The sequence below is a fragment of the Mesoplodon mirus genome (assembly GCF_964341445.2).
Source record: "Mesoplodon mirus genome assembly, chromosome: 14".
Lineage (NCBI taxonomy): Eukaryota > Metazoa > Chordata > Mammalia > Artiodactyla > Ziphiidae > Mesoplodon > Mesoplodon mirus.
Window position 1 is genome coordinate 18,868,466 of NC_138990.1, and position 25,363 is coordinate 18,893,828.

The 25,363-nt window shown below is 49.2% G+C and overlaps 1 protein-coding gene across 2 annotated transcripts in view; it reads right to left on the reverse strand.

The window, feature by feature from the left end:
• TBC1D8 (TBC1 domain family member 8) overlaps positions 1-25,363 on the reverse strand; it is a 131,202-nt gene that overhangs the window by 20,828 nt on the left and 85,011 nt on the right. For both annotated transcript variants that reach the window (XM_082641947.1, XM_082641948.1), the window contains exons 6-15: positions 12,599-12,806; positions 10,846-11,040; positions 9,728-9,904; positions 8,286-8,436; positions 6,574-6,788; positions 5,611-5,728; positions 2,769-3,054; positions 1,982-2,111; positions 1,747-1,845; positions 1,085-1,153 (exon numbers count right to left, since the gene is read on the reverse strand). In XM_082641947.1, coding sequence (XP_082498073.1) covers positions 1,085-1,153; positions 1,747-1,845; positions 1,982-2,111; positions 2,769-3,054; positions 5,611-5,728; positions 6,574-6,788; positions 8,286-8,436; positions 9,728-9,904; positions 10,846-11,040; positions 12,599-12,806 — 1,648 coding nt within the window. The remainder of the gene's footprint in view (positions 1-1,084; positions 1,154-1,746; positions 1,846-1,981; positions 2,112-2,768; positions 3,055-5,610; positions 5,729-6,573; positions 6,789-8,285; positions 8,437-9,727; positions 9,905-10,845; positions 11,041-12,598; positions 12,807-25,363) is intronic.

Here is a 25,363-nt window from a genome sequence, read left to right on the forward strand (position 1 = left end):
ACACGTCATGTGGGTGAGGTTATGATTAAAAGGTATGTGAGGTGATACAGGGAATTGTATTCAGTATCTTGTAAAAACCTATAATGAAAAAGAATATGCACATGGGACTTCCCTGGTGGTCCAGTGGCTAAGACTCCACGCTCCCCATGCAGCGTGCCCGGTTCGATCCCTGCTCAGGGAACTAGATTCCACGTGCATGCCGCAACTAAAGATCCCGCATGCGGCAACTAAAAAATAAAAAAGATCCCGCATGCTGCAACGAAGACCCCGCACACGGCAACAACAAAGATCCTGCGTGCCACAACTAAGACCAGCCACAGCCAAATATTTTTTTTTTAAAAAGTATATACGTATAACTGAATCACTGTGCTGTATACCAGAAACTAACACAACATTGTGAATCAACTATACTTCAATTTTTAAAAATAATAATAGAAAAAAGTATACGAGGTGATAATTTCAGTAAGGCTCACTGTTGCATCCACTATTTTTTTTGGTATTTTTTAAAATAAATTTATTTATCTTTGGCTGCGTTGGGTCTTTGTTGCTGTGCGCGGTCTTTCTCTAGTCGCGGTGAGCGGGGGCTACTCTTCGTTGCCGTGTGCAGGCTTCTCATTGCGGTGGCTTCTCTTGCTGCGGAGCACGGGCTCTAGGCGCACGGGCTTCAGTAGTTGTGGCACGTGGGCTCAGCAGTTGTGGCTCACGGGCTTAGTTGCTCCACGGCATGTGGGATCTTCCCGGACCAGGGATCGAACCCGGGTCCCCGGCACTGGCAGATGGATTCTTAACCACTGCACCACCAGGGAAGTCCCTGAATCCACTATTGACTGGGGACTCGGCCTAGGGCAGTGAAGGATGTGTCACCAGCACTGAGGGCCTCTCAGCCGAGCGCAGCAGCATCCATGCTCGGGCCCAGCAGGCACGGCCATGCCAGAGCTGGCCGGGGGGCTGCCCCAGCCTCGCTGCCACCCAACAGGCACCTGCTGACCCCTCCAGCTTCTGCGCCCTCCCGCAGTCAGGCGATGACATCAGCTGGGGCCTGGCTCAGGGCCTGTCACTCCCTCATCCTTCCAGATTTTCCTACCTTGAATAAATCGTAGAGTTCCTCTAGGTCTTCTGGAAGGACTGAGACTTCAGGGATAACGACTCGGAGCTTGAGGAAAGAACAAACAGTCATGGAGTGAGCTCTCTGCCTGCCCCTGGGAGGACCAGAGGCCGAGAGGGCGCGTCCCGCTGGGGTGGGCGCCAGGCACCCAGCTCCTCCCGGGACAGAGTCTGTTCCCAACACAGAAGTCACTTTATGGCGACTCTCTCAGGGCTTTATCCTCAACTTTTCTGATTCACACGTCCGTGACTCAGGACAAGCATTTAAGTCCTAATGGGAGTAAAGAGTAGCAAGGCTAGAGCGTGGGCAGGAAGTTCCTCCTGCAGAGCCATCAACACTGCAGGCCCTCGGTGCCGGGCATGCTCTATACCGTCCCTCATTGAAGCCCACACGGTGGGTAGTATTTTCCTCATTTTACAATCGGGGAGACCGAGGTTCACAGCGGTTAGTTTGCTCACTATCTGTCTGACTCTCAAACTAAACCCACGCTCTTTCTCCACCAGCTCACCCTGTCAAGTTGTTAATTCAAGGCAAAAAAAAAAAAAAAGCTGGCTTTCTCCTGTTAGGAGAGCGGCAGGGGACACAGCCCAGGTCAGCACCTGGCCACCAGGAGCAGTGGTTCTCGGGAGGCCTCTACTCACCACATTCTGCTTTGTGGTGTCCTCGTGGCCCTGGAGGACCCTGATCCTGTGCTTGCAGCGCATGTGCTCAATCTGAGCCACAGACTGGTCTCCGAACTTCTGCAGGGAAGGAAGGGATCCCTCACTCACAGGATCCCTTATGCATCCATACAGGCAACAGAAGTAGCCTGGAAAACCTCCCTGGAAGTCCATCTCCCAAGAGAGCTGGGGCGGGGCAGGGATGGGGCCCAGGTACCTCGTAGGAGTCCCGGATCAGGTCGGCGATGTCAGTCACAGGACAGGGCTCCTGGTCATCCGAGAAGAAGGCGTGGTGGCTGCCTAGCGGGGGTCCAGGGCTATCCTCGTTCCTGATGTGATCCAGAAACCTGGGCACACCACCCACCGGAAAAGCACAGCTTTACCAACTGCTACACTCATTTTAGAGAAAACGAGAGACGTGCGTGAAGCCAGACTTGGGGACCTGGGCGCCACAGGCAGGTTTCCAGGGGTCTGTGACTCTCCGGTGACATAAATACAAAATCCCGTGCATCCTGAAATTTTAACCTTCCACAGTATTCTGAAAAGGAACTTTTCATTTGTCATCCAACTTGCCCTCAGCTCCAAGGGACCCAGGTTCCCGTCCTCAGCTTCGCGGGACTTTGCCTTCCCTGCAACGTACCATCCCCTACGCACAAAATGTCCAAATCCTCCAGCTGGCGGCCTGAGGCCGTTTCCTCGTGTCCACCTGCCCGCCCCCATTCAAGGCCACTATGAGTCCCTCTAGACTCAGGACACTTGAACCTGCTCAGAGAAAGGCACCGATATCCTCGCCCCTCCTGCCTCTAACTTGGTGGACAGGAGCGAGGGAAGGCGGACTCCTCACCGCACCCAGGTGATGGGGCTGCCTGATGGCCTGGCCCTGGGGGCACGTGGGGTGACGAGTGGTAGAGCGGAAGAACTCCCACAGTGACAGCCCGGCCGCCTGGACCTGCCGCCCGGCTCCTGGAGTCCCGCTGCTGCCCTCCACCCCAGGCGGTCCCCACCTGCTGAGGACCATCAGGGCCTGGCTGTCGTCTTTGCTACTGCACAGGTCCTCGGCGTTGGCCTCCAGCACGGCCAGCCCCAGCTGGAAGATGGCCTTGATGCCGTCGTAGAAGAAGCAGTCGACCACGTTCACCGCGCTCTCCAGGGGCATGATGCTGAGGAACAGCGTCAGGAACCAGGAGAGGGAGATGGACCCCAGGGCCGAGAGGTCGTGCATGTGCTCCGCCAGCTCAGGGAGCTGCTCCTTGATGAGCTCCTCGAAGACCGACTGGTCCACCTGGGCCCCTGGGAAAGGAGGCCACAGAGATGTGGCTGGGGAGAGAGTCACTCCCTCCAAAGTCAGCCCCAAATTAAAACGACTCTGAGATACGCACAACGATGAAACGGGACTGGAGGCCAGAAAAGGACTCACACTTAGTTCACTGGTTTTTGATGTTTTGACCAAGGTAATTCTATGGGGAAAGGACAGTATTTTCAAAAAACAGTTGTGAATTGGGAATTCCCTGGCGGTCCAGTGGTTAGGACTCGGCGCTTTCACTGCTGTGGGCCCGGGGCCAATCCCTGGTCAGGGAACTCAGATCCTGCAAGCCGCACAGCATGGACAAAAAAAAAAAAAAAAAATAGTGCCGAATCAAGTGGATATCTGCATGGCGTGGGGAAGAAAGAACCTTACCTCCTACTTCACACCATACAGAAAAATACATTTGAAATGTGTCATGGACTTAAGTATAAAAGCTAATGCTAAAAAACATCTAAAAAAATACAGGAAAAAGGCTAAATTTCTTAGGACACAAAAGCATTAACCATAGAAAAAAATTATAAATTGGACTTCATCAAGATTAACAACTGGTGTTCTTCAAAAGAGACCATTAATGAAATGAAAATGCAAACTTCAAACTTGGAGAAAATATTTGCGATACATATACCTGACAGAGGTTTCGTAATCACAATAAAGAACTGACGCAACTTAGTTCTAAGAAATCAATAACCAAATCTTTTTCTAAAAAGAGGTAAAATTTGGATACTTCAAAAGTGACGATAAATAAATGGCCAGTAGCACAGAAAAATAGGTTCAACATCATTAACAATTATCAGAGAAATGCAAATTAAAACCATCATGACATTCCACTTCTTACCCACTAGGATGGCTAAAATTAAAAAGACAATTCCAAGTGCTAACAGGGATGTGGAGCAACTGGAACTCTCACACGTTGCTGGTGTGAGATAACATGAAGGCATTTCATCCACTTCGGAAAACTGACAGTTTCTTATAAAGTTAAGCATACATCTAACTATGACCCAGGAATTCTACTCCTGGGTAAAGACAAAGAAAACTGACAATATACATTCCAAAAAGACTCATACGTGAATGTTCATTGCAAGTCTAGTTATAATAAGAAGAAACTGGAAACTCAAATGTCTATCAATAGGTGACTGGATGAACAAATCATGGTATGAATGTACAGTGAATTACTACTCAGCAATGAAAAGGAACTGCTGATGCACCAACAGCGACGTGTTATGCGAAGGAAGCCAGAACATCCTCTATTATTATGTTTATTCCAAGTTCAAAAATAGGCCGAGTTCATCTGTGGTGACAGAAGTCACTACCAAGTGTTGCGTGTGGCAGGGAAGAGGCAGAAAGGAACTTGGTGGGTTATGGAAACGTTCCAAATGTTCTACCCTGTATTGCGGTGGTGGCCACATTATCACGGAGGGTCTGCTGATCACTGCTGAGTACCGTCTGCCCCATAGCAACACTCCTCACCTAATGAGGGCTTGGACGACATGTTTCGCAATGACCGCGAGGCTCTGGTTATTCCTTGCTGCTCTGTACAGCATTAAATACCTCATGCGATACGAGGTGAAAAGGGAAGGAAACCAGTTAAACACTCAGGCACAGGAAGGGGGCCGAGGAAGACAGTCAGAGGCCACCAAAAGGCCACCTCCTTCCCAGCCAAGCCCCACCCCACCTTCCTCCGAGTGGTCATCACACTCCCTTGGTTCTTAGACTTCAGCCTTCAAGCCTCTTCTTCCTGCCTTGTCCCTACATCCACTCCTTTGCCAAATTCCATCTCGAATTGGTTCTTTTGTTTCTGTTCCCATGGCTGCCGCCCTAATTTTAGGCCACCTCCATCTCTCATTCCGGATTACTAAAAAGTGTCCCTAAGAGTATCACCAGGTCAGAGCAATTTCCGTGTCCTTTTCCCCACAAGGAGGTTGCTGGACCACAGAGAGGATGCACATTCCAATCTCAACCGCATGGAGGACAGCGGCTCAAGTGCTTGAGCACTGATGGGTCAAACACAGGTTTGCCCAGAGCCCAGGCAGCCACCAATGTGCTTTCTTGTGACCAAGCTGTAAGTGAGGCGTTTTCCTCCTCTGCCCTCCACGTCGGCCCTCAAGCGTCTCCAGTATTGCTCCACTTCCCTCCTCTCCTGTCTGCACAAACTCCCTGGGTACCAGGAGCAGACCCCCTCCCTCCCCTCCAGGCCTCAGCATCAGTGAAAAACCTCTCTGGTTTTCACTTTTTGATTTGCTTTTTGAGCCTAGGTTTTTCTTTCCTGAAGTTCAGCTATCCACATAATTCGTTTGTTCTTTATCCAAAATCTGTAAGAGTTTGTGGCAAGAGAGCAATCAGGTTGCCACATTCCGCCCTTTTGCCAAAACTGTGCAGAGACTTACACCAGTTAGTTTTGCAAATTCAAGAGTCAAAACGGTGTTTGGGCAGAGACTAGCGGAGTGGCACAGGGGACTTTATAACCAGGACTGGTGATCAACATCTCTGCTCCGGCTCCGTCACTACCCCTGGGTACAGAGAGGGGGGAAGGAGGCAGTTACCAATGACTCGATGGTTGAAGTAGTCGGGCAGCATCCGCTCACACACAGCAACCAGCAACCAGAAGGCTTCCTCCTCCTCGGCGTATAGCAGCAGAAGGGAGGTCAGGATGTTCATGGACTGCTCGGAGGGTTCGCAGGGGAGGGGACAGTTACTGACAAGGCCACACAGTGCCACAGAGACAGTCAATAACACACAAGCCCAGGTGATCCACAGAAATCAAGACTGCATGATGAGAGACCCAGCGTACCCACCCACAGCGACACCGAGCTGGAACGACCACGGTGTCACCGTGGCCTCATAAGACACACCGGGCTGAGTGACCAGCCACGGCTCCATCCCTGAGCCCATGGTGTAATGCTGGATTGGGCTGTGGAGCACGCCTCAGGCTCACATCCCACCCAGCTGTCTCTGTGTCTACTTTCGGACAGAGACACACACACCCACACTCACCCACTAATTTCGCTTATGCACAGGAAACAAAGTTTAAAATCCTCTGTTTTTAAGGGTCAGTAGCTTCCCTCACCCAGCCTTGTGCCGGGGTTTTATTTTGTGTTTGTTTACCACTCGGAGGGTGTCTTACCTCCACTCGTGCATCCTGGAGGAAAGTGATCCACCCCAAACAGCTTTTTCCTCCCCAAATAGCATTTAAAAAAGAATCCCTATGACTTCTGTATGGTATGGAGGGAGAAAGCTCCATGGCAGCTTCATCGATACTGCCCTGCAGTGGAGGCTCGGAGACCGTGAAGACTGCACGGCCTCCCGCGGACAGAGGCCCAGCCTGTGCAACGCTCTCCCCAGGCACTGGCTAACGTTGCTGCTTCTGCATCATCAGCCTGACTACACGAGGTTGATTCCCTCCACACGACAGTCCTCGGTACAGATGGCTGAGAACACAGCACCCGAGGCTTGGGTGGTAGCCCGGGACGGGGGCTATGACCTCCACCCCGCAGCACACAGCTCACCTGGCAGTACCCGATCCTGGGGTTCCGGTGGGCATAGGCCGTCAGGACTCTCCTCAAAGCAGCGATCCCCGTTTCGTTTTGGAAGGCGGGGTGCTCCGGTAAGGAGCGATGCAGGTCCCGTTCTATCTCCTCTGTCACCAGGCAACACTTTCCCATGGACTCCTCCACCAGGTTGCCATAGTAACCGGGATGCGAGGCGAGGTCGGTGACGGCATCTGATGATTTAAAAGTAACGTTTCAGGGGGGGACTGATTACCAGGAGAGAGTCCACATGGGGAGGGGCCTGTCCGGTCAGAGGCCCTCAGTGGGGTCCTGCCACCTGAGGGACGTAAAAAATAGTTTGAGACCACACACAACCAAAAGGAACTTCAGTTCTGCTCAGAAGAAAAGAGAAAAAAAGAAATAACATGGCTTTTCTAAGAATAGCCTTATAAGAGAGGGGGGAAGAGCTCACAGTAGAAATAGCTTTATTACTACGCTTTTAGTAAGTTGTATTCCCTGGCAACAGAACTGTGTGTGTGCACTTCAGGTGGGGGATTTTGAGCCGTGTCACTTTCTTTGCTTGCTGCTCCATATGAATATGGACTGTTTTTATTAAACACAAAAATACTGGGAGGATGCTTTGTGTAAGTCCCCTGTATTTTATTAAACACAAAAATACCCTCATCTGACAGAGGAAGGGTTTCACTGGCGTGCTGCTGGTGGGCAGTGAGACGGGCCAGGAGGCAGCGGGAGACTCGGCCTGTGGAACAAGGTGAGTGCGGGAGGAGAAGGACCAGTAGACACCCGCTCACTAGCCCCAGCGCCCAGGAGCCGGCCAGCATCGGGTCTGGGTCTGGGCGTCTCGGGCAGCAGAGGAGAGGGGCTGGGCGACTTCGGGGAGCGACGGGGAAGACGGAGGAGAGAGGTGACCGAGGGGGAGGCCGACTGAGGGAGGAACAGGGACAGGGCGCGGGGAGGACGGGTCCCCAGGCCTAGCCTCCGGGAGAGCACAGCAGGGTCCCCGGGGCAGGCGGAGCCCTGGCCACCCCGCGCCTAGCGCCCCGAGAGGGACAGCAGTCACACCGTCCCGGACCGCAGCGCCTTCCCTTCTCGCTGGCAGGGCCCCAGCCACTCCACCGCGTGGCACCAAACGGCTGACAGAGGAATGCCTGCTCGGGACGCCTCTGGGGACCTCGGCCCCAGTCTCAGCTCCTCCGTCAGCGAGTGCCCTGATGAGAGATGCCCGCCAGCAGCAGCAGCAGGAGAGTCCCCGGTCCAGTGTTGACAGCTGGGCGCAGGCGGGAGAGAAAACCCTGTGGCTCTGCTCGCGGGGACGCTGTGCGCCCTCCACAGAGGAACGACCGAGAGGAAGCACGCACTGAGGGAATCACAACACACGCAACTGAACACCTTCTGAGGATGTTTTCGTTTCCTCTACTTCAGGACTCACGTCCTAGAAAGACACTGCACGTCAAGGGCGTCCTGAACAGAATTCTGAGGACAACGAAGAGACTCATAAAGTTATTTCTAAAGGAGAGGCGATCCCTTGGCCAGACCTTGCACTGGCCCAGGACATCATAGCCAACATGGGAAGGTCCTGAGGTCCCCGGTCAGACACGTCACAGGCAGAGGGGACCCCTCTGCACACACACACACTGCCCAGGTCGGGGCCTTTGTCCCGTGTCTGCTCCAGAAATAAAAGCTGGCCTGGAGACCCCAGAAACACTCACCAGAGAAAAGGAGCCAGAGTTTGCCGCGTAACGACTCGGGGATCCCCATGGCCACCAGCTTCCGGATCTTCTCCGTACGGAACATGCACACGGTCCTGCCGTACTCCACCAAGTGGTCGTGCCACAGTCTCATCTTGATCTGTTCTCTGGACTGCAAGTGGAAACATGCTGCGTGTACAAAGAAGGTCGCCCGCACCCTCCACAGCCCGTCACAGAGAGAGGCTCCTGCTGCTGACGGAGGGACCGACAGTGACAGGCAATTCACTCAGCAGATACTTCTCAACCTCCACCAGGCACAGGGGATGTAAAGGGCACCGGCCCTTCAGGGGTTCGGGGCCCAGTGGGAGCACTGACACAAATATTGATAAAACGCCCAGAGCAGATGGAAGGGTAGGGTAGGGTGGGGTGGGGAAGCCTCTCCGGATGCTGACACCACGCCAGCTGCCGAAACAGGTCAGCTCAGAGGGCAAAGGGGAGCAAGGGGCTCTCATGAGTTGCCTGGAACTTCCTGACAGCCAGGGGAAAACCTGCCAACCTGAAAAACTTACAGTGTTCTCACTAGCAGAGATGAAAAAGACACGATGTCTCTAGGTGACTGAAAATCCTTTAAAATTATGGATTTTTAAAATCCTTTAGAATCCCTAGCTGGCAGGAATTTCTAGTGCCTTTTAAACAAGATGTTTATATACGCTTTTAATTATCTGTATTTTCTAGTAATGGGAGACGTTTACAGAATACTGACGTTACATACAGTCAATATTCTCATGTGTTTCATCGAGCATTCATTGAGCATCTCTGTAAAGTACATCAGAAGGCTCAGTTCTGAATGAATAAAGCTAACGATCTATGATACACGAGCCATTAAGCGGCCAAGGGGCAGCAATCATGTTCACGGCCACCCTGGAACTCATGGTCCCAACACAGCACCCCTCCTGCCAGGGCACCATCTCAGAGCATGATTTCTAGTCTATTTACCATACAGGCATTGCCCTCAGACTCTCCCTACAGAGGAGAAAACTATATAAATGTGACAAAAGTATTTTTAGTTCAGTAAAACAAGAGGACAGCCAGGGTATGAAAAAGAAACACTGCACCAAAGAGCCACACAGACACCACTGCATAAAAGGAGATAGACTTGTTCTGCACCTGGAAACCCCACAAGGGACGGCATGGACGGACGCCACCTGAGGGGCAGGTGGGGAGAGCCATGGCCCTCGGACATCCTTCACCCACCGGGACGCGCTCAGGCCACTAGCACCACTGACCACTTCCCCTTTTTGCCAATGAGGAAAAGAGGGAGGCAAAGAGGGCGCATCACGTGTCCCCAGGTTGCCCGGTGACCCGTGCCACGCCAGGCCCACCCTCCAGGGCCCGCGGGAAGCCACACCCCTGACACCTCCACCTGTGCCCGGCGGTGGCGAGGGCGGAGCCTCATCACCCACCAGTCTCGAGTCGGGGCTCTGGCTGCCCGACCTCCGGAAACCGGCGACCAGGGCCTCGGGGTGCAGCTGCGGGCTCATCTCTTTCTCCCTTTCCTCGCTATTTTCAGAAGACACCATCTCAATACGCCCAAACCTGTGGTCACCGCACATGCTTGTTGAATGAAACACAGACCAAGTCTGCATGGGGAGAAATAAAAAAAAAAATGAGAGAGAAGTCACTGCCTTCGTTATAAGACAGTCTTCGTTTTGCCTTCGGATGCATGAGCGTATTAACAAACTTAAACACGCCTCTCTGTTTAGGACTTCCGGGAAAAGCAGACTAACGCTAGACCCAAGAGATTTGATCCTCGGTAAGGAATATGGTCCACACGGCGCTTTCCCGGCGAGGCTGCTCGGGGCACACAGAGCACAGCCCCAGGGGGGCTGGGAAAGCACCACCGCACCCTCAGCTTCCAGAACTGAGGACGGCCACCTTGAGAAAACTGCTCTCAGGTACCGAGAGACTCTCCCTCCTTTCCTCCCATCACTACCTGGATGAACAGAGGTCCAGAAAGAAGCGGGATGGGTGTGAAGGAATTAGGGACGGGGTCCCAGCAGAGCTGGGTCTATGTTTGCAGCTGTCCCACCTTAACGACAATGCAACCTCTCTCTCGGCAAAACTTACATCCGCCCCCAAATAACATCATCCCCTCCAACCTCAGGGGGATGGGGCGGGGGCACTGACCTCTCTAACCAGTAAAGAGGGTGTCCACTCACCTGTGGGTTGATTCCCCACCAAACCCTCCAACCTCTGAGGGGATGGCCTGTCAATGCCTCTGACACATGGGTGTACCCCCCATCTATCGCTGTAACCTGTCGGGGGGGCATCCTGTGGGCATCCTCCAACCTGTGGGTGAGTCCCCATCCACCCTCCAACCCTGCCACACCCACTCAGGACACTGGTGCCATCAGAGATGATACCACACTGTCTGCTACACAGACCCAATCATTGCTTACATTTTCCTGGCACCCAAGTGGATCACTGTTACGTGCACACCCCTTTGGAGACCCCTGCCCTCGAGGTGCTGAAAAAAAGGGATTTTCAATGTACGGGATCCCACGGTTCCCAAGGATCATACCAGGTCCTCATCCTGTGTGGTGTCATAGCGCACGGGCTGGTCGGCGTGCACCTGCTTCAGCCTCGCCAGGAGACTCTCCACCAGGCTGTCGCGACCCGTGAGCTCGATGAACTGGAAGGCCATCTTGCTCCTGACGCTGACAATGATGGGGTTTGGCAGCAGGCTCGTGTCCTCCATCTTCTCAATGCTCACGACCTGTTACAAACGGTCACGCGCACAAAGGCACAGCGAGAGAGAAGACGGGCAGGCGTTTAATCGCATATTCGGAAAACATCCCGAGAGAGAAGGCAAAACCCAGTAACTGCAATAAGGAACTGGTACGAAGTTAGAAAGTACGGAATGCGGCACGTGCACCACGGCACAAAGTAGGAGTAACTCAAGGGCCCCTGGCTGCATGAACGCGTGAATGGATAACCAAAACACGGGCTCTGCATCCAATGGAATATTATTCAGCCTTAAAAGGGATGGATATTCTGGCAGGTACTACAGTCTGGATTCACCTTGAGGTCGTTATGCTAAGTGACATAAGCCAGTCACAAAAGGTCAAATACTATAGGATTTCACTGATATGAGCAACCTAAAGGAGTCAGATTCACAGAGACAGAAGCAGAGTGGTGGGTCCCCAGGGCTGGGGGAGGGGAACAGGAAGCTACTGTTCAATGGGGATAGTGTTTCAGTTTGGAAAGATGAAAAACTTCTCGTGATGGTTGCACAACAGTGTGAATGTACCCAATACCAGTGAACTGTAACAGTTAAAAATGGTTAAAATGGTAAATGTTATGTATACGCTACCACAGTTAAAAAAAAAAAAAAACTACAGGGCTTCCCTGGTGGCACAGTGGTTGAGAGTCTGCCTGCCGATGCAGGGGACACAGGTTCGTGCCCTGGTCCGGGAAGATCCCACATGCCGCGGAGCAGCTGGGCCCGTGAGCCATGGCCGCTGAGCCTGTGCGTCTGGAGCCTGTGCTCCGCAATGGGAGAGGCCACAGCAGTGAGAGGCCCGCGTACCGCAAAAAAAAAAAAAAACAACAACTACATAAGGCAATCCAGGATTTCTTGCTCCACTCATAAGTAGGAATATTTGTAAAATGAAGACACCTGCTGCAGAAAAATGGAGGTCAATCACATGAATGAAAAAATTGAGTTTTTCTGAATAGTACTTATTTCATATGTTATAATAGCAAGAATCTGGAAGTCTTGACGTGTGACAGAGCCGTGGGTCCTGTCACAGCCAACATGCCCTGAAACCACAGTACTGAGCTCGTCAGATGTGGAAGCAGACTCCATTTCCAAGAAGAGAATTGCAGAATTTTACAGTTCAAAGGAAGCATTTTTCTAAATGTTTACCTAAAGTTCCAGGAGGGTATAAAAACCAAGCAATTTGACATTTATTTTCAAAAGATGATGCTTTTTGTAAGTCCCCTTTTTCTCTTTTCCCTTTTGTGGGTGAAAGGGAAGGATTCATCCCTAAGGGCTATTGGAAAAGCTTTCATTGCTAAGCAGGTACTTTATAATAACAGCTTTATCAATAATGCGGAGGCCAGGGCGCCCTGTTCTCACCATTCAGGTCTATGCAAATTTCAGGTTGCCAGGCAACAACAGAACAAGCAAAGGCCCCTGGTCAATTCAGGCCATGCATCTCTCCAGACCCGCCCATCCTCGGTGGCAGAGCCTTGCAGTGTGAGCATCCATCCCCTCCAACGCCCCCTCTCACAGCAACCACGGCTCCCCGACAGGAGGAAGGCAGGTCTACCTCTCGGAGCGGGAGGATGACTTTGCAGCAGCCAGCTTCCTTGCTGGCAAAGCAGATGTAACTGTCGGAGGTGAACATCCGCCCGGCCGTGTGACAACGGCTGAAAGGGGTCCAGAGGGAACAGTCCAGGACAGCATGCAGTTTCTCCCACCTCGGCAGCCTGAAGAAGGCCCGGAAGAACTCGTTCTGTGCCCTGGCTTCCAGGTCCCTGGCGAAGGAGGGAGGGGAGAGAGAGAGGCAGGAACAGTGACTGAACACACTGGATTGTGGAGGAAAACACTCTTAACCCCTCGGCACAACCTGACATAGAAGGGGATGCAGAAAGGTCCTCCCCAGGGCACCCCCCCCGTACCCTGAATCTTGGCTCTCAAACCCAATCAAGGAACAAGGCAGCCAAATCACAACATTTAAAAATACCAATGAATTTATGTCATAACCCAGAATTTTAGGAGGAAAATTTCCAAAGAACAGAAGTAAAAACTTGTCTTTGTCACATGAAATAAGCGTTCTAGGTTTATCTGATAGAATTAGACTTTGCTCAGAGTCAAAATACGACCTTGTAGCTTCTTTATTAACTGTGCACCCCTGGATGAGACTTGGTGTCTCATCCTGACATCTGTAAAATGGAAATAACACCTAAACTTTCTGCTTCAGGGGATCCCTGTGAATATAAAATGATGTCCACAGTATTGTAAAAGAGAAAAAGCAGGTTAGAAATAGCATCTACGGTATGATCCCATTTATGTAAATTCTAGAAAATTTGCAGAAAGTGACACATAGAAAGACTTTCCCTAAAACGTTAACAGTGGTTATCTCTGCACAGCGGGATTTCTGCTTTCCACTCTGATTCTGCTTAAATTTTCCACCTGACCACGTATTAGCTTTAAAAAAAAAATAAGGTATTTTCTTCTAGGAAAAGAACAAATCTTCAAACGTTGCGTAAATGCAAGATATTAAACTCCACACCCTGGACTCTGCACGGCAGCCCAAGTGATTTTTTAGACACAATCTGGTCGTGGAGCCCCTGAGATGGGATCTCACCTCCTTCCCACACAGATGCCTATTCCGCCCTAGCTCTCATTTCCAACCCAGACCTCATTTCAGACCCTCACACAAGTGTCTTCCCAGGAGACATCATACAGAGATGCGGCAGTCCACGGAATTTACTCTCCAAGCCTCACAAAGAGAAGATACGCACATGTCCAGAAAGCCCTCTGGGCATAGAGAGAAATGATACAAATTCCACAGATCAAGGTGGGTCCAGTCACTGTGCTCCAAAGCTGCAGCTCCTTAAATACCTGCTACAACGTGGATGGCTATTTCCAAAGGGGCCTGAGAGGTGATGGATGAGTTAAAGAACTTGACTGTGATAATTATTTCACAGTGTATGCAAGTATCAAATCTTCATGTTTCTAACTTAAATATATGCATTTTTATTTGCAACTTAGAGCTCAATAAAGCAGGAAGAAAAAGAAAAAACTTCAGAACTTCTGACTCAATCTATAAATAGCTTAAAAACCCCTATCTTTTAGCTTAAAAAAAACTTCTATATGAAAAACTGGAAGATAATCTTTGTGAATTGGTTTACACAAGTACTTCCCAGTAGAACCTGAAACACAAACAAAAAAATTCAAAATTGAATTGCATCAAAAATTAAATTTCTGCTTTTGAAAAGTGATGTTAAGATAATGAAAAGACAAGCCACAGGCCATAAAAACTATTGTCAAAAGACATATCTGGAAAAAGGACTTGTATCTAGAATATATCAAGATCTTTTACGATGCAATAGAAAGTGGGCAAACAATTCAGTTTTTTTTTAAATGGACAGAAGATGTGAACAGATATTGACACCCCAAAAAAAGAGATACAACAAATAAGCAAATAAAAATGTGTTCAATACCATTAAGAAAAAAGGGGAGGAGCGGGTGGCCTGAGCATCTTGCAGAGAGGAGCTGGGAGAACACAGGAAAGCGCCGTGGATGCCCTAGAAGTTTGTGCTCTGGGAGAATGGAAGGCAAGGCCCCTCCAGGTGAGCCCCGACCCGAGAGCAGACCTACGTCCAGCACGTTTGACTGGAAAACTTACATCCTTGTCCTCACAGTATGTGGCTCCGGGGGAAGTGAGGTCAGTGCTCCCACCCGTACACGTCTGACACACGTGGCTGCAGCCACTGCCAAATCCAGCTGCTGGCTTTTCCTTCTGGAAGCACATCCCCGCCTGCTGGGGAGATGGCTGGAGCCGAGGTGAGAACAGGGCAAGGAACACGGATCACAGCAGCTTGTGTGGAGCTACAGGGAGGGTCGGGGGACTTACATGTATATTTACATTGTGCCCAACCCTTCAGACTAAGATTAAGGTGTTCATTTATCTGAGGCGGATTAAAAACAATCGTTCCTGTTCAGTGCACCCGCTGCGGCAGCCGTCAGCTCGGTTCAGCCCCCTTCTCTGTGGCCTCGGCACAGCTATGCGCGGTGTCTGTTCTCCTTTCGGGGCTGTTCTCCCTTCCCTGTAGAGGTCTGTCTCTCCCACACTCAGTAGCCAGAGCCCAGTGACCTCAAGTTACCAAAAGGAAAGCAGCGGCGGGGGTGGGGGGGACTTTCCTAAATTATCTTCCTTCCTCCCTACTAGAAAGCTCTCCTCCAATCCCACCTTGAAACATGAGTTATATGTGATATTTAATGTTCTAACGTAGCTGAGATGACGACACAACACCTTGAGAGATGGGGGACCCACAAGCCCCGGGGGAAGCCCAGCACAAGCCCCAACCCCGCACCCCTGCCAGCCCTGAGGACCCTTTCCCAGTGGGTGGTCGTTTTGACGCTAAATATATCACGTCCTCTTTCTGAACAGCATAGAAACAAAGCCCACTGGTCACAACTGGCCTTTCGGACCTTCCAATGCTCAGTAAGTATCTCCACTCTTCCTCCATACAGACCACCAGACACGGGTCATGACCTCACAGAGTGGCAGCCAATCCCAGGCTTGTGGCCCTGGTGGAAGCACCCTGTGAGCATGGAGTGAGCCCAGCCAGCAGCCCCAGAGACACTCCCCGCCCATGGTGCTCACCGCTGGGGGCGGTGGGCACAGGCCACAGAACAGCAGGGGAAGGGGCCACAAGTCATCCTACCTGGATACATGCCGTTTTAGGAAGCGGGAACCACGTGGGTTGACCAGAATACAGAGCAGTGGACACCAAGTTTGCTGTCAAAGACGAAACTAATATGTGCAATCGGACATGACAACTATGCAGAAAATTCTAGGCTATATGCACACATTTTAAAAATTCAGGGCACTTCCCTGGTGGCGCAGCGGTTAAGACTCCACACTCCCAATGCAGGTGGCTGGGTTCGATCCCTGGTCCAGGAACTTGATCCCACATGCGTGCCGCAACTAAGAGTTCGCATGCCACAACTAAGGAGCCCACGTGCCACAACTAAGAAGCCGGCCTGCCGCAACTAAGACCCGATGCAACCAAATAAATAAATAAATAGATTTTCTTTTTTAAATTTCAAGTTCCAGTCCTAAGACCACAGACCCGAGAAATTAAGCAGTAGGTAGTTCTTTTGTTTCTCTGCATAACTTAGAATGGATTAGGTAAAGATGGATCAGAAACAGGTGTGGCGCTCTCTCTCCCCTCATAACCTTTTCTGGGGGAAGAACTGTGTTGGGCCTCACACCACCTCTCACTCCCTCACATCATTTATCCCACAAAGACAAACTTATGTGAGTCTGCAGACCTACAGCTGCTTCAAGGCCCCATGCTTCCCCAAACTCAGGCTAAGAGACGCGCTGGGGAGGCGTGAAAGGATGTCCCATCCTGGAGCCACCTCCTGCCTTTCTGGAACACTCAGGGCTCTGCAGCCAGGCTGCCTCATGAAGAAACACAGAGACTGCAGAGGCTCTCAGTTATGTGCCTGCCTGTGCATTTCAAACTCTGGGAACTACCAAGGACCAGCAACGTAGGAACAAGGCAGAGAGGCCAGACACGTGCTTCTCCTTCCCACCCAAGTCTGCACAGAAAACACTGCCTTTCTCAAATGTGTGTTTATTCAAAACATCTTTCCCCTGTGATGCCCCACGAGCACCAATGAAATGATGGCGGCCGTTGCCACGTGGCATCTTTCACAGAGCACACAGCAGCCCAGGACCTCAGGGGACGGGAGGCCAGCCTGGCCTGAGGGCCAGCCGTGTGAAGGATTCAGCTGGCTGCACAGTCCCCCCATTTTGTCTTGAAAATCCACTCCTGGGGCCCTGACAGACCAGGACTCAACAGGCCTGGACATCTATGAGGCTCTTCCAGCTGAGAAGAGTCTCCTGCCGCCATCCTCTGCTCTCCGTCCTGCCCCAGAGACAACCAGCGCCCCCCGCCAAGCCTGGAGCAGCAAGGGCCCTGCAGGAAGCAGGGCGCAGACTTCCCCCCGGAACGCGGGCTGGGCGCTCTGGGGCTGCAGAAGCCCCCGGAGAGGACTCTGAGCCAGAATCAGGAATGCAAGGTCGACTACATCACACCTGCAAGCCTGGGCCTTCCTAGAGGGAGCACAAGGAGAAAAGCAGGAAAAGGGGTCAATCTGGGTGGGAAAGGTCCCAGAGGGTCTGAAAAGCCAGTCCGGAGAGTGAAGGGTCAGCCAGGAGACGGGGAGGAGGGGTTTCCACTGAGGACATCAGCCCCCAAGGCCACCACGGTTCACCTTTAGATACTGACAGCATGGGAAATGGAGTCCATTTACTGCACTGCCTTGAGTCTCCCTGTAGCATTCTCAGCCCGTCGAAATGAATTTCAATGAAGATTACTGCGTTAACTGAGTCTTCGTGTAGCATTCTCAGCCAGTAGAAATAAAGTTCAATGAAGATATTTAATTTAGACTCAGGGAAGCCCATCACCTCTCCCTTCTCACCCCCCTAAAATAGTGGGCTACCCTTTTCTCACCCCATGCTTCACACCTTCAGAATCGATATTTCCTGGTTGAGGTATCAGGGCCAATCAATCGGTTCCCTCATTCCCTCCAATCTCCCTCCAGGAAACCCCCTCCCCAGCCTCAGTCCCCCTGCCCCCCTGGATCCTGTAGCTGCACCTGGAGGGTCCCCGGTCCAGGGCATCCTCTGGGGAGTCCCGCCAGCCCTAACGTGTCTGCTGGACGGTGTCTGATGGACCCTGGCCCATCACCCCTGCTCTCCCAGGAGGTCTGAGCTCGGTCTGCTCTGTGCCCCTAAGTCCCAGGGGAGCAACCAAGCTGCAGGAATAACTAATCCGTAATCAGACCCCAAGACACCTTTTAAAAGCAGTTATCTGGGCTTCCCTGGTGGCGCAGTGGTTGAGAGTCTGCCTGCCGATGCAGGGGACACAGGTTCGAGCCCTGGTCTGGGAAGAACCCACATGCCACGGAGCAACTAAGCCCATGCGCCACAACTACTGAGCCTGCACTCTGGAGCCCGCAAGGCACAACTACTGAGCCCGCGCGCCTAGAGCCCGTGCTCTACAACAAGAAAAGCCATCACAATGAGAAATCCACTCACCACAACAAAGAGTAGCCCCGGCTCACCACAACTAGAGAAAGCCTGCGCACAGCAACGAAGACCCAACGCAGCCATAAATACACACATACATACATAAGTAAATAAATAAATAAATAAACACATAAGTAAATAAATTTATTTATTAAAAAAAAAAAAAAGCAGTTATCTGGGAAGGGAAGTAAAAATACATCAACAAAAGGGGGCCGGAGGAGCATTCCAGACCCTGTGATTGTACCCTTAGCATGAAGAGACTGTTTTCCTCACCGTTCAACCTGGGCTGTCTTGGCAGGATGTCAAGTTGACTGAGTCATTACCTGTTTACGTCCATAGGCCAATGTCTCCAGGACAGAAAGCTTCAAGCGAGAACCCGCCAGGAACTAGCAGGAATGGCACTCCTTTCACTTGTGGAGGAAGTCACTCAAAGTGCCGTGACCAGTAAAACATGCCATGGACCAGGACTCTGCCATCTGTCTCGGGGCCCCAGGCACCCATGGGCCAGGCAGCTCCACCACTGGCCATCACTGGGGTCCTTTTTGCCCTTTCTCTCCTCCCCTTTCTACAAGTTTCCAGGGCTTGGGGGGTGGGGCGGACAGCCTTGTAGAATTCACCTGTTTCTAGAAGATTCCCAACACTGCTGAGTTTTCTTCCAAAATGGATGATTTTTCCCAAAGGGTCTTAAGTGCTACAGACCTTCCACTTTCCTCTCCTTTCCTCATTTCTATCCCAAATTAAAAATGCCACGTCTGGAAGTACAGCCGTGCTAGACCATCAGGAAATTTGTGAAGAATCAGCTGAGATCCCAAAGCCCAGGGGACTGACCACAACACAACAGCTATGAGCTGGCCTCCCCTTCCAAAAACCACTTGGTTACAATTCCCTCACCTACACGTCTACGTGCAAACATGGGGAAAGAAGTCAAAGCTCTAACTGGTAGTTTCCATGAGCCCTCTTAACAACCTATACAATGGAGATGGGGTTCTTCATCTTTATCTTTCTTCATCTTCATCTTCTTCATCTTCATATTCTTCACCTTCATCTTTGTAAGCTGGACTAAAAGCACTGAGGTACCAAACTGTATAGAGAAGTTGAAGAAATATGGGCAAGAGTGGCTCCCTTGTACTGGGTTGTCTTCTTGAGGCAGGAAATAGCTGGGCCCCAGGCTGAGCAACTGGAGTTGTCCCCCGTGGACAGATACTCCAAAATAGCAGGATCAAGAGAAGAGCTGAGCCCTGCCCAGATAAGAGTTAAAGAGACCACACATTCCTCATTCTCACAGTCAAGGAGACCTTCCCGACTACACATGTGCAGAAAGGCTCCTTGGAAGTCAAAAAGGGAGTGACGTCAACCTACCCATAGGCCTCTTTGCTAGAATCCACCTTGGCTAAGAGATGCGCACACACAGATGGGAGGACCCTGAGATAAACAAAATATGGACTCAGAATCAAGCAAAGCAAGATGACTGGCCAAAGGAAACCTGGAAGAAACGCCCTATAAAAGTGATTCAAACTACCATGGGGGCAAGACTCTCTCTCTCTGAGCCCACCCGTGTGTCTAGCCACATGTACCCTTTTTCCTCCTAATAAACACTTTACTTGTTTCACTAGTTTCCATCTCTTTGTGGGAATTCATTTCTGCAAAGCTGAAGGACCAGGGCCTTGTCACTGGCCACTGGTCCCTGGTGGTCTGAGGCCAGGATTCAGCACTCTCACTGCCCTGGCCTGACTTCAATCTCTGGCTGGGAACCGAAAGCCTGCTTCAAGCCACTGCAGGCCGAGGGCACCCGAGATCATTCCCGGCCCCGAGATGAAGCCAGAGACGGTGATGGGAAGCCTGGGGCCAGAGGTCAGGGAGGAGCTGGGCACTGGGAGTCGTAAGACCAAAGGCGGCGCTGGCCCCGGGGTCCCCGCTCACAGGAGTGCTGGGCAGCAGCCCCACCCTACAAAGGAACGCTCAGGTTACAGAGAGGATGCAAAACCAAGCGAAATTCAGTGGAGTTTTACCCCAAACTCCACTTGTATACATGATCGATTTAAAATATACACACACAGCAGGAAGGGTCTTTGAATTCTTTCTGAACGCATGAAAACTCTTAGACACTGCCATTCAGAGACCGTTAATTAGAAAGACACACATTCCCCTAAATGTTCAGAGAAGGCAGTAGACATGTTTAAGGAATAATAGGAATGGTAAAATAGATGAATGATTAAAAAAAAAAACCCAAGTTTTAATGACTAGTGGTTCCTAAAACCTGAAACTAGAAATACCATATGATCCAGCAATTCTACTTCTGGGCATGTGACCAAAAGAACTGAAAGCAGAGTCTCAAAGAGATATTTGCACACCCACGTTCACAGCACCATTATTCACAACAGCCAGAGGTAGAAGGAACACAGTGTCCACTGATGGATACACAGGTAAGCAAAATGCAGTATAAACATACATTGGAAGATTATTCAGTCTTAAAAAGGAGGGAGATTCTGACAATCTACAGCATGGGAGAACCTTGAGGACATCAGGTTAAGCAAAGTAAGCCAGTCACAGGCTTCCCTGGTGGCGCAGTGGTTGAGAGTCCGCCTGCCGATGCAGGGGACACGGGTTCGTGCCCCGGTCCGGGAAGATCCCACATGCCACGGAGCAGCTGGGCCCGTGAGCCATGGCTGCTGAGCCTGAGCGTCCAGAGCCTGTGCTCCGCAACGGGAGAGGCCACAACAGTGAGAGGCCGGCGTACCACAAAAAAAAAAAAAAAAAAAAAGTAAGCCAGTCACAAAAAAGACAAATACTGTAGGATTTCACTAGAGGAGGCAGATTCAAAGAGACAGAAAGGAGCAGGGTGGGTGCCAGGGGCTGGGGAAGCAGTAGGGAGTTAGTGTTAATGCAGACAGAGTTTCAGTTTTGAAAGGTAAGAGCTCTAAAGATGGATGGTGGTGATGATTACATAACAACACGAATGTACTTAATACCACCAAACCATAGGCTTAAAAATGATTGCTAATCATTGGGAAAATGCAAATCAAAACCACAATGAGATATCACCTCGCACATGTCAGAATGGCCATCATCAAAAAGAATACAGGGCCTCCCTGGTGGCGCAGTGGTTGAGAGTCCGCCTGCCGATGCAGGGGATACGGGTTCGTGCCCCGGTCTGGGAGGATCCCATATGCCGCAGAGCAGCTGGGCCCGTGAGCCACGGCCGCTGGGCCTGCGCATCCGGAGCCTGTGCTCCGCAACGGGAGAGGCCACAACAGTGAGAGGCCCGCATACCGCAAAAAGAAAAAAAAAAAAAAAAAAAAAGAATACAAATAATAAATGTTGGCAAGGATGTGGAGAAAAGGGAACCCTCATACCTACCCTCCTACACTGTTAGTGGGAATGTAAATTGGTGCAGCCAATATGGAAAACAGTATGGAGATTCCTCAAAAAACTAAAAACAGAATGACCATATGACCTAGCAATTCCACTCCTGGGTATATATCTGCAAAAAAAAAAAAAAAACAGAAACACTAATTCGAAAAGATATGTGCATCCCAATGTTCACAGCGGTGTTATTTACAATTTCCAAGATACAGAAACAACCTAAGTGTCCATCAACAGATGAGTGGACAAAGATGTGGTGTATGTATACAAGGGAATACTGCTCAGCCAGTTAAAAGAGGGAAATTTCAGCTCGCCCTCCACACGGCGCAGGCCACGAGCCAGGGGCGCGTGTGTCACAACGGGGGAACCTGCAGCACCATCCTCCTCCCGGGGGATGCCTTCTCCTTCCAGTGTGACTGTCCACTCCAGTTCACCACCCAGTTCTGTGAACTAGACATGTGGCTGACAGGGTCTTTGCGCTCCGGGCAGGTGTCAGGCCTGAGCCTCTGAGGAGGGAGAGCCAAGTTCAGGACACTGATCCACAAGAGACCTCCCAGCTCCATGTAATATCAAACAACAAAAGCTCTCCCAGAGATCTCCATCTCAATGCTAAGACCCAGCTCCACTCAACGACCAGCAAGCTCCAGTGCTGGACACCCTATGCCAAACAACTAGCAAGACAGGAACACAACCCCACCCATTAGCAGAGAGGCTGCCTAATATCATACTAAGTTCAGAAACACCCCAAAACACACCACCGGACGCAGCCCTGCCCACCAGAAAGACAAGATACAGCCCCACCCATTAGAACACAGGCACCAGTCCCCTCCACTAGGAAGCAGACACAAGCCACTGAACCAACCTTACCCACTGGGGGCAGACACCAAAAGCAACGGGAACTATCAACCTGCAGCCTGCTAAAGGAGACCCCAAACACAGTCAGTTAAACAAAATGAAAAGACAGAGAAATACACAGCAGATGAAGGCGCAAGGTAAAAACCCACCAGACCAAACAAATGAAGAGGAAATAGGCAGTATACCTGACAAAGAATTCAGAATAATGATAGTAAAGATGATCCAAAACCCTGGAAATAGAATGGAGAAAATACAAGAAACATTTAACAAGGACCTAGAAGAACTAAAGAGCAAACAAACAATGATGAACGACAAAATAAATGAAATTTAAAATTATCTAAAAGGAATCAATAGCAGAATAACTGAGGGAGAAGAATGGATAAGTGACCTGGAAGATGAAATAGTGGAAATAACTACCACAAAGCAGAATAAAGAAAAAAGAATGAAAAGAATTGAGGACAGTCTCAGAGAACTCTGGAACAATATTAAATGCACCAATATTCAAATTATAGGGGCCCCAGAAGAAGAGACAAAGAGAGGGTCTGAGAAAATACTTGAAGAGATTATAGTTAAAAACTTCCCTAACATGGGAAAAGAAATAGTCAATCAAGTCCAGGAAGCGCAGAGAGTCCAATACAGGATAAATCCAAGGAGAAACATCCCAAGACACATATTAATCAAACTATCAAAAATTAAATACAAAGAAAAAATATTAAAAGCAGCAAGGGAAAAGCAACAAATAACATACAAGGGAATCCCCATAAGGTTAACAGCTGATCTTTCAGCAGAAACTCTGCAAGCCAGAAGGGAGTGGTACGATATACTTAAAGTGATGAAAGGGAAGAATCTACAACCAAGATGACTCTACCTGGCAAGGACCTCATTCAGATTCAATGGGGAAATTAAAACCTTTACAGACAAGCAAAAGTTAAGAGAATTCAGCACAACCAAACCAGCTTTACAACAAATTCTAAAGGAATTTCTCTAGGCAGGAAACACAAGAAAAGGAAAAGACCTACAAAAACAAACACAAAACAGTTAAGAAAATGGTAATAGGAACATACATATTGATAATTACCTTAAATATAAATGGATTAAATGCTCCAGCCAAAAGACACAGACTGGCTGAATGGATACAAAAATAAGACCCGTATATGTGCTGTCTACAAGAGACCCACTTCAGATCTAGGGACACATACAAACTGAAAGTAAGGGGATGGAAAAAGATATTCCATGCAAATCGAAATCAAAAGAAAGCTGGAGCAGCAATTCTCATATCAGACAAAATAGACTTTAAAACAAAGACTATTACAAGAGACAAAGAAGGACACTGCATAATGATCAAGGGATCAATCCAAGAACAAGATATAACAATTGCAAATATTTATGCACCCAACATAGGAGCACCTCAATACATAAGGCAAATGCTAACAGCCATAAAAGGGGAAATTGACAGTAACACAATAGAGTAGGGGACATTAACACCCCACTTTCATCAATGGACAGATCATCCAAAATGAGAATAAATAAGGAAACACAAAGTTTAAATGACATATTAAACAAGATGGACTTAATTGATATTTATAGGACATTCCACCCAAAACCAACAGAACACACTTTCTTCTCAAGTGCTCATGGAACGTTCTCCAGGATAGATCATTACTTGGGTCACAAATCAGGTCTTGGTAAATTTAAGAAAACTGAAATCATATCAAGTATCTTCTCTGACCACAACACTATGAGACTAGATATAAATTACAGGGAAAAAACTGTAAAAAATACAAACACATGAAGGCTAAACAATACACTACTTAATAACCAAGGGATCACTGAAGAAATCAAAGAGGAAATAAAAAAATACCTAGAAACAAATGACAATGAAAACACGACGACCCAAAACCTATGGGATGCAGCAAAAGCAGTTCTAAGAAGGAAATTTATAGCAATACAATCCCACCTTAAGAAGCAAGAAACATCTCAAATAAACAACCTAACATTACACCTAAAGCAATTAGGGAAAGAAGAACAAAAAAACCCCAAAGTTAGCAGAAGGAAAGAAATCATAAAGATCAGATCAGAAATAAATGAAAAAGAAATGAAGGAAACGATAGCAAAGATCAATAAAACCAAAAGCTGGTTCTTTGAGAAGATAAACAAAATTTATAAACCATTAGCCAGACTCACCAAGAAAAAAAGGGAAAAGACTCAAATCAATAGAATTAGAAATGAAAAAGGAGAAGTAACAACTGACACTGCAGAAATACAAAGGACCATGAGAGATTACTACAGGCAACTATATGCCAATAAAATGGACAACCTGGAAGCAATGGACAAATTCTTAGAAAAGCACAACCTTCTGAGACTGAACCAGGAAGAAACAAAATATAAACAGACCAATCGCAAGCACTGAAATTGAAACTGTGATGAAAACTCTTCCAACAAACAAATGCCCAGGACCAGATGGCTTCACAGGCAAATTCTATCAAATATTTAGAGAAGAGCTAACACCAATCCTTCTCAAACTCTTCCAAAATATAGCAGATGAAGGAACCCTCCCAAACTCATTCTACGAGGCTACCATCACCCTGATACCAAAACCAGACAAAGATGTCACAGAAAAAGAAAACTACAGGCCAATATCACTGATGAACATAAATGAAAAAATTCTCAACAAAATACTAGCAAACAGAATCCAACAGCACATTAAAAGGATCATACACCATGATCAAGTGGGGTTTATCCCAGGAATGCAAGGATTCTTCAATATACACAAATCAATCAATGTGACACACCATATTAACAAATTGAAGGATAAAAACCATATGATCATCTCAATAGATGCAGAAAAAGCTTTCATAAAAATTCAACATGGATTTATGATAAAAACTCTCCAGAAAGTAGGCATAGAGGGAACCTACCTGTTGGCTGTGACAAACCCACAGACAACATCATTCTCAGTGGTGAAAAACTGAAACCATTTCCTCTAAGATCAGGAACAAGACAAGGTTGCCCACTCTCACCACTATTATTCAACATAGTTTT